The sequence below is a fragment of the Penaeus monodon genome, chromosome 26 (assembly GCF_015228065.2).
Source record: "Penaeus monodon isolate SGIC_2016 chromosome 26, NSTDA_Pmon_1, whole genome shotgun sequence".
NCBI classification, from domain to species: Eukaryota; Metazoa; Arthropoda; class Malacostraca; order Decapoda; family Penaeidae; genus Penaeus; species Penaeus monodon.
In genome coordinates, this window is record NC_051411.1 from 34,353,011 (window position 1) to 34,362,485 (window position 9,475).

The 9,475-nt window shown below is 34.5% G+C and overlaps 1 protein-coding gene and 1 pseudogene across 1 annotated transcript; both read left to right on the forward strand.

The window, feature by feature from the left end:
* Window positions 1-2,512, forward strand: LOC119589678 (adhesive plaque matrix protein-like). The gene is made up of 3 exons (XM_037938268.1): window positions 1-65; window positions 1,559-1,718; window positions 1,996-2,512. Exons 1-3 carry the CDS (start codon window positions 1-3, stop codon window positions 2,431-2,433), a joined length of 663 nt encoding a protein of 220 aa, XP_037794196.1. The 3' UTR covers window positions 2,434-2,512.
* Window positions 2,513-5,536: 3,024 nt separating this feature from the next.
* LOC119589762 lies at window positions 5,537-7,161 on the forward strand (annotated as a pseudogene).
* Window positions 7,162-9,475: the final 2,314 nt, after the last annotated feature.

The following is a 9,475-nucleotide window of genomic DNA, read 5'->3' on the forward strand; positions in this document are numbered from 1 at the left end:
ATGAGAGGTGGTTCTAGACCGGCGTCAGTTGATCTCGAAGGCTCAGCGGAACAGAACCCCTTAAGGTAAATGCGGATCGTCAATGTGAAGTTTGTGGCTGAACAGTTACAGAAATTGCTCTAATATTATCGTGACTCATATGCTTAAAGAACCTTAACTTCTCTATTAGTATACAAGCATATATGTATATATTTATACACACTATATATATATATATATATATATATATATATATATATATATATATATAATATACTGTATATATATACTGTATATATATACTATATATATATATATATATATATATATATATATATTGTATATATATACTATATATATTTATATCTATATTGCATTTATATAAATATGCATATATATATTTGCACTGTATTTACACACACACACACACACACACACGAACACACACACACACACACACACACACACAACACACACACACACACACACACGCACACACATATATATATGTATATATATATATGTATATATATATATATATGTATATATATATATATATATATATATATATATATATATATATATATACATTGTATTTATGTGTGTGAGCACATTTTTGCGTCAAATATTTCTCTACATTAGCTTTTCGCCCGAGCAGTTTATCTAGTCCAGTGATTTAAATACCTTCATGATCTTACAATTATCATTCATACAGCTATAAAAAATCACCAAATCTTCACACTCACAAACGACATCGCTAAACGTTAATTCACACATCGTTAATCCCGCGGTAACGTCCCCGCGACGCAAGAAGCTTACCTGGTCATAATCTCCTTGGTTGGAATCTCCCCCAATTTACTCTAATCTCTGTCTCATGCCTGTCGTTGCTCAGATCTCAGGCATTTGTCATCACTCTTACTTTCGTCATTTTTTTGTCATTTTTAGTCACGAAACCGGGCACAGGTTTCTGACAAACCATTAACACTGGATACTTATTAATGCTCTACAGTGTGAGGTTTTAATAAACTATGAGGGACTAGTTAAAGCATATATTTTTTTTATATGATTAATGAATTGATCTATTTACTAATCTATTTATATATCGATTTATCTAATGGACATTTTGCGATAGATGGCTCACAGAACGTTTTTTTTCTTACTTCACATCTTTCGCAAACAATGATCATTGACAGAGAATTTGATCGCCTTTCTCTTCCCGGTGTTAGTAGGTCTAATTTATTTACTTATTTATTTTCCTCTTCGTTTTTGCCTTGCTCACAGAGGAAATTAAAACGAACCGTTTTTCTATTGATTTATTCTCTCTCTCTCTCTCTTTCATTCTCTCCCTCTCTCCTTATCTCTTTCTCCCTCTCTCCTTATCTCTCTCTCTCTCTCTTTCTCTTTCTCTCTCTTCTCTCTCTCTCTCTCTCTCTCTCTCTCTCTCTCAATCTATCTCTATATGTCTACCTATCTTAATGCCTCGTATCTATCTGTCTATTAATCTCTATGTCTATCTATCTTTCTGCCTCTATCAATCTCTTATTATCTGTTTACCAATCTTGTCTATCTCTTCCAGATGATGGGAAGGTCGCGTTGTGTTGGTAGTGCTGGCTGCTGTGTTGGCAGCGGCGTTGGCAGATCCCAGCTACCCCCGCCCTCGGCCTCGCCCCCACCCCCGCCCCTCCCCCTGCTACCCCAAGGTCAAATACGTGACCCAGTACCAGACTCAGGTCCAGGAGGTCAGTCGATCTGTCACAGTCTTTTCACTTTTTAGATAAGTTTCAAGTGTTCTTGAGGAGTTTCAGGCCTCTATTGAGTTCCAAGATTTAGTCTTTACTCTGGAATAGTCTTTTTTTATTTGAAGGTTTTGTTTTAGGGGGATTAACTTTTCACTCTGATTCCTCGAGACCTTAATTTTTTCTCGACAGGTTCCTTATCACGATACTCTCTTGCGTTACGCTTGGAGGAACTATTGTTTGTTTTGTCTTCAATTTCTTCTCTCGCTTTTCTTTGCAGGTTCCTGTTTACAGGACCGTATACAAGACCCAGGTCGTCCCAACCACTCACTACCAGACCCAGTACCAAACCCAGTACCAGACCCAGTACGAGACCGAGTACGTTCCGAGGTACGTCACCCAGACGGTCTACAAAACGCAGGTGCAGTACCAGACCCAAACCCAAGTGCAGTACCAGACGCAGTACCAGACTCAGTACATCACCACAACAGCTTACGTGCCCAGGTACGTCACCCAAACCGCCTACCAGACCGTGTACAAAACCCAGATCCAGTACCAAACCCAGTACAAGACCCAGGTGGTGCCCCAGTACGTCACCGAGACCAAAGTCCAGTACCAGACGCAGTACCAGACCCAAGTGGTTCCCCAGTACCACACCGTCACACAAACGCAGCAGTCTTACGTGACCAGGTGTCCCAAGCCTGCTTACGGTTACTAAGCCATGACACGAAATATAAAAAAGATATTGAAAGAGAAACATGTTTGTTTTTTTTAAACTAATAAATATATAATTTCTTCTTGTATTGATTCTTTTACCCAATATTCTCCGAGCTAGATGACAATGATAAAATTAATATAAAGAAAAAAAAATGTATTGTGATTACTTGACCATCACGAAGATATGAAAGAAAAAAAAATTCATTTGTTAATAATAGACGAATTTGGATAAAAAAGGCAAAAATAAATGAAAGCCACTTTCCAGAACCTAATTGTTAAAAAGACGTGAAAAACACAAATTTCAGGTGAATGAAAAATGACGAATGGAATTGAAAGTGATTTCAACAATGGCTGTTTTTTCACGTATGAATCAGTTGCCTAGAAAAAAGTTAATATATATATTTTTAAAGAATATGTCTGCACGCGAAATATATCGAGATAATGGTATTTCTGGTTTATAGTGTAATGATAGATGATAAAATAAAGTAAGTCAAAATCATGCAGGTATGCAGTCATGCACACTTTAGTGTATATGTATATAAAGTATATACACTATGATTACAAATATACTTATGCATACACACACACACACACACAACACATATGTATATATACACATATATATATAGCACACACACACACACACATATGTATGTGTTTGTGTGTGTGTGAATTTATGCAAATACATATGCTCATATAGCTGTGTTTATATATATATATATATATATATATATATATATATATATATATATATATATATATGTATGTATATAATTATTCATATACACATATACATACTGTATATACACATACATACAACTGTGTATATGTATTAGTGTATATAGATATTCATTTGTTTTTTTTTTTGTCATATTTATATATATATATATATATATATATATATATATATATACACACACACATACACTTACCTACATATCCACATATATACATGTATTATACACAAAGGTCTATATATTTCGTCTGGTACGAGAAACACAATAATGATAATGGGAAAAGCATACAAAAAATGATAAACTAGTTAGATTGACGTCGACTGAAACGCGTTTACTGACGAAATGTTCTCGAAGTCTTTGCGATGACCGCGATGCTGATTGTCCCATATAGTCCATACATTGTTCTATTGTTCACATCACAAAAGGTCCCTCGAAAAAGTATCATAGCTGTGCATATATTCATACATAGAGAAACACACACACACGCACACATACCAATATACATATATACATACACACACATACACATAAAAATACATGCCTATATATATATATATATATATATATATATATATATATATATATATATATATATATATATATATATATATGTGTGTGTGTGTGTGTGTGTGTGTGTGTGTGTGTGTGTGTGTGTGTGTGTGTGTGTGTGTGTGTGTATAAACATACTCTGACCCTGCATTTCAGTGTTTAGCTTTCTAAAAGTAAAAAAAAAGTAATCTTCAGTTATGTAAGACTTCATCACACTAAAACCCAAATGATGACAACGTTTAAAAAGTACGCCACGAAGACAGCAGTGAATTGTAACTTAAAGTCATGAAATATCGCAATACTTCACACATAAGGGTGGCGTGTCATTAGAAATCGTTGCAATTATGGGTTTTGACATTTTGACGAAGTGATGGAATTTTCCTGGGAAATGAAAAGCAGAAATGGAGATAGGAATGTGAAGAGTAGAAAGAGAGAAGGAAGGGAATGAGACTAAAAGAGAAGAGTGACAAGATGTAAGAATAGAAAAGATGAGAGGGAAAAAAAAGTGATGAAAGGGAGAAAGTGAAGGATAGTCCAAGAGAGACAAAGAGGAGAAGAGAGTGAGAGATAGGCAGAGAGAACGAGAGGAGGAAGAGTGACAGAGAGAGAGAAAGAAAACGAAAATGCGAAGGAAACACAAACTAAGAGAGAGGAAAAAGTAAGTATACAAAGACCAAGAGAGAGAGAGAGAAATGAAAATGAGAGTATGAAAAGAAAAGATAAAGAGATTAAGAAGATAATAACAGGAAAGAAAGATAAAATGCAAAGAGGAAAGAAAAAGAAGAAGAAGAAAAAATCATCCCTTCTCCCTCTTCAACATGGCAGATGGTGTGCTTCAATTAGGTTCGAATCAGCTTCGCTTCGTTGGGTCAAAATGAAGCAAATATTAATCCTATTTCGAATCTTCGCATCAGAAGTTCCTCACGAGTTCTCTTGCTGCTGGTGTTATATTTGTTCCTTTTTCCTTGTTTTCTTTGTTAGAATATCATTAATATTCTTATTCTGTTATTTTTTATCATCAGTATTTTTATTGTTATTTTTTTCCTAACTTAATTATCACATTTACCATTGTTATTATTTGATGATAGTAATGATGACGATGATAACAGTAATAATAATAGTGATAATGATAATGGTATCGATAATAATAAAGCAAATGGAAGAATATAGAAATAAAATTATAATAAAAGTAATAATAATTATAATAAAAACGATAATGAAACTAACAAAAATAATATGAATAATAACAGCAGCAACAACAGCAATGATAATAATATTAATAATAATATTAATAAAAACAATAATAACAATAATGAAAATAATAATGATAATAATAATAATGATAATAATAATAACAATAATTTTAATAGTAACAATAACAACAACAATAATAATAATAATAGTAATAATAATTACAACAACAACAATAATAATAATAATAATAACATATAATAATAATATGGAATATAATGATAAGAATTGCAATGATCGACGTTATCATTATTATCATCATTATCATAAGAAGAGGGAGAACGACAAAATTATCGATAATGATAATAATTGTTGGCTGTATGAGAGACGCCATGAATAGGATGCTGACGATGAGACAGATCAGTAGAATAATAATGACAACAAACAAGAATAACAACAAGAATCGAGCTCACTTCCCCTCTGCACTTCCTTGTAGAGCGAAAAGGAATCACATCTCTTTCCTCAAGGACCTTAAAGAAAATTGAAATATCTATAGAGGAAAATGAGAGAGAGAGAGAGAGAGACAGAGAAAGAAAGAGAAAGAGGAGGAGAGAGAGAGAAAGAAGGAAAGAAAGAGAGATACAGATCGACAGACATCGAAAAAGAAAGCAAGAAAGAGAGATGCAGACGCAGATCCAGACATCGAAGAGCGAGAAACAAACTTAGGGGAAGGAGAGAAGGACCAAACTCTCTTGTTGACAATGAAACGAGAGGGAAACCGACCTTGTCTCCCGCTCCACCACCGGCCGCCTCCGAGGTATAAATAGCCAGGGCGCCGCCTCCTCTGCACCATTCTCTCCTCGAGGCTCATTCAAGACACAAGCATCTCTCAAGGTAGAAATTACGCTTGGGTTTTAAAATTTCTGCTTTATTAAGTGATAATGAGATTCAGTGTTTGAGTTTTTGATTGTTGTTATTGTCTGTATGTGTCTTATTGGGTTAATTTTAGTTTTTCTTTTTTTTCTTTTTCTTGAATGTTGCATTTTAAAGTGTGCCTTTCCTATCAGTTTTAATATTTTAATTTTTTATCAGTTTACTAGCAAGTTCGTAGATTTTTTTTATCGGAAGCTGAGAACCAAGAAGTTGAAATAAAAGCTAAAAAAGACATTAAATACTTCAGATAAAAAAATATTTTTGATTTTTTCTTTTATCTTATGTAATGTACAAAGTGCAAGGCCGGAAGGGGAAAGGTTAGGCTTATTTATTTATTTATTGTATCATTAAAACTAGGAAATTAAACAAATGAAAAATTATATTCTCAACACATCGTTGCATGTTCTGCGAAATTTTCCCACACTCCTCCAAATTTTCCCACAATCCTCCACATTTTCCCACACTCTTCCAAATTTTCCCATTCCTTCAAAATTTCCCCCACATTCCTTCAAATTTTCCCCACATTCCTTCAAAATTTCCCCCACACTCCCCCATTTTCCCCACACTGCTTCAAATTTTCCCACACTCTTCCACAGACGCGATGGCACGTACCGTATTGGCAGTCCTGGCTGTGGTGTTGGCAGCAGTGGTGGCAGAACCCAGCTACCCACGCCCCGCCCCCTGCCCACCCAAGCTCCAATATGTCACCAAGTACCAAACCCAGTACCAGGAGGTATGTATTGGTGTCATTTGGTATTCTGGATGTAAAATCGAGGCTGAAGTGAGATCGTGAAACCATGAATTAGTTCTGAAGTGATAGTAGGAGAGAAAAAAATAATGTATAATTATTATTTAATGAATTTAATATAATTCTCATAATCGTGGTTATCATAATCGTTATGATGATTCTTTTCAAGTTATTTACGACGTGTTCCTCCTGTCGCAGGTCCCAGTCTACCAGACCGCGTACAAGACCCAGGTCGTGCCCACCACCCGCTACGTGACCCAGTACCAAACTCAGTACCAGACTCAATACCAGTCTGAATACGTGCCCAAGTACGTCACCCAAACCCAGTACCAGACCCAGTACGTGACCCAACTCAGTACCAGACCCAGTATACCACCCAGTATGCTCCCCAGTACGTCACGGAGACCCAGGTTCAGTACCAGACCCGGTATACCACCCAGTATGCTCCCCAGTACGTCACCGTCACCCAGCAGTCCTATAAGACCGTGTGCCCCAAGCCAGCCTACGGGTATTAAGCTCGACGTCGATGAAACGTACTTGTAAAGTTATATATTAAAGAGAGTTTTGTTAAGCTGTGTCTCAACTAACCCAAGATAACAGTGTGATGTTCCTACAAGACATCTGAAGTGAAGAATTCTAGGTCTATGGTGATCTGCTGCTGTTGTGCGTTATGGTTTGTATTTCTTTTCATGTGACACGAAAGAAAACTCAGGAACCATAACGCTTATGTGGCAATACGTTTGAATAATTGCATCTCTGTCCAGTATCTAGAATTCACCTACATTAATAAATACATATACAGGCATAAACACATAAATACATACCCCAAACATATATATATACACACACACACACACACACACACACACACATATATATATATATATATATATATATAATATTTGTGTTTATGTATATATATATAAATATACATATATATATATATATATATATATATATATATATATATATATATATACGTGTATAAATATATATATACATATATATGTATATATACATATATATTATATAAATGTATACATATATATACATATACATACATATATATATGTATATATGTATATATATATATATATATATATATATATATATATATATATATATATATGTGTGTGTGTGTGTGTGTGTGTGTGTGTGTGTGTGTGTATACATATATATATTATGATTGTGTGTGTGTGTGAAAATTTCTCTCTCTTTGTAAGATATTGTGTGCAGTGTGATGTAATGAGGATGACGAGGCTTGTAACACGGAAATAGTGTATAAATAGACTAAAGAAAAATGAAGAATGAAAACAGACGAACAAAAGGTATTCTATTTTCTCTCGAACTTTCGTTAAAGGGGAATAATCGGGATGAAGAAATATCCATTTCGGATTAAGATACTTGCATTAATCAAAGATGATTTTTTAAAAAGAAAGCGAGCCACACTCAGCTGCAAATCCTGGACGTAAGCGTTTTTTTAATTTAAGTTTTGAAAATATATCATGGTAAAATATTGAGATAATTCAGGAACACCGAAGCGACTGATAACACTTGCATAACATTTTTTTTTATTCGTGCCAAAATTGGATTCCTGGCTCCCCTGGATCATTATTTATGCCAATCGCCATGAACACTGTCCAGCCACCACGTGCGTAGGGAGTTGTGCGAATTCGTGGCTCACACTGCTTCGTCTGCTCAGAGGCTTCGAAGCCAGGTGTGAGAAGTACAGCCAAGGGTACTGCAAGGTACGATAAAGTTAGGCTCACCTCACCTCTTTGCATGGTGTAGTCTAAAACAATTCAAAAGAAGAATGTTCTTCGCACCAACACACTTATATCACGAAACACTTCACCTGCGAAGGAACAAGGCGTTGGTTCCTCATGTTAATACGAGTAAACACAAATGTGCACAATCTATCAAGATTATTCATATATTTGTTATAAGTGAATACTGTGGCAGACTTCACGCTACTGCGGGTGGTTTCGGAATATATGTATGTATGTGTGTATATTATATATATATATATATATATATATATATATATATATATATATATATAGAGAGAGAGAGAGAGAGAGAGAGAGAGAGAGAGAGAGAGCGAGAGAGAATCTATAGTATAGAGAAGAGGCACTGATGACAGTTTTAGTATAGTTATATAAAACAGTCATGATCATAATCATTACCATTATCTAGAATGATGATAATACAAAAAATGATGATAATAGTAATGATGACAACAAGTCTAATAACAAATTGCCAATTAGTGAAGACGGAAGACCACAGACCAATAAATGTAGAAGTGAGGATTATTTAACACTTCAGAAGATTTTTTTCCAAGCATCATAAAACAAAAAAATGCTCTTTATATTAATGCAGTAAACAAGACTTCAGTTGAGTCAGGAGATCCAGCCTCTTATGAGTTCTGTTAGGGAAAGTAGTTATACATATATGGATGAGCAATGCATGTATTTATGGGTGTATGAAGGAATATTTGTACAATTATGTATGTATGTAGGTGTGTATGTTCATTATCGATACGTGAATGAATATATGTATGTGCGCAATATCAAATTACTTTTATATCAGTGTATGATGGAGATGTAGTTACCTGGTATCTGTACATAAAGTATTGGTGGTTTGTGAAGTTAATGCAGAAGAATATACAGCCTTATGAAGAAGAAAAAAAAAACATGTAAAGAATCCATTCTTACATAGCTGATCTTCTTGGCACATAAATGATGTTCTCAAAAATGTACATAAAATCATGTAAATTCCCGTCGGCATTTTGTGACCCATTTTAGCACAAATACATTGACATTGTTGCTGAATTGATCATCTATTATCAGCATATTGTGTGTTTCTTCGGGAAAGCAATTTTATCT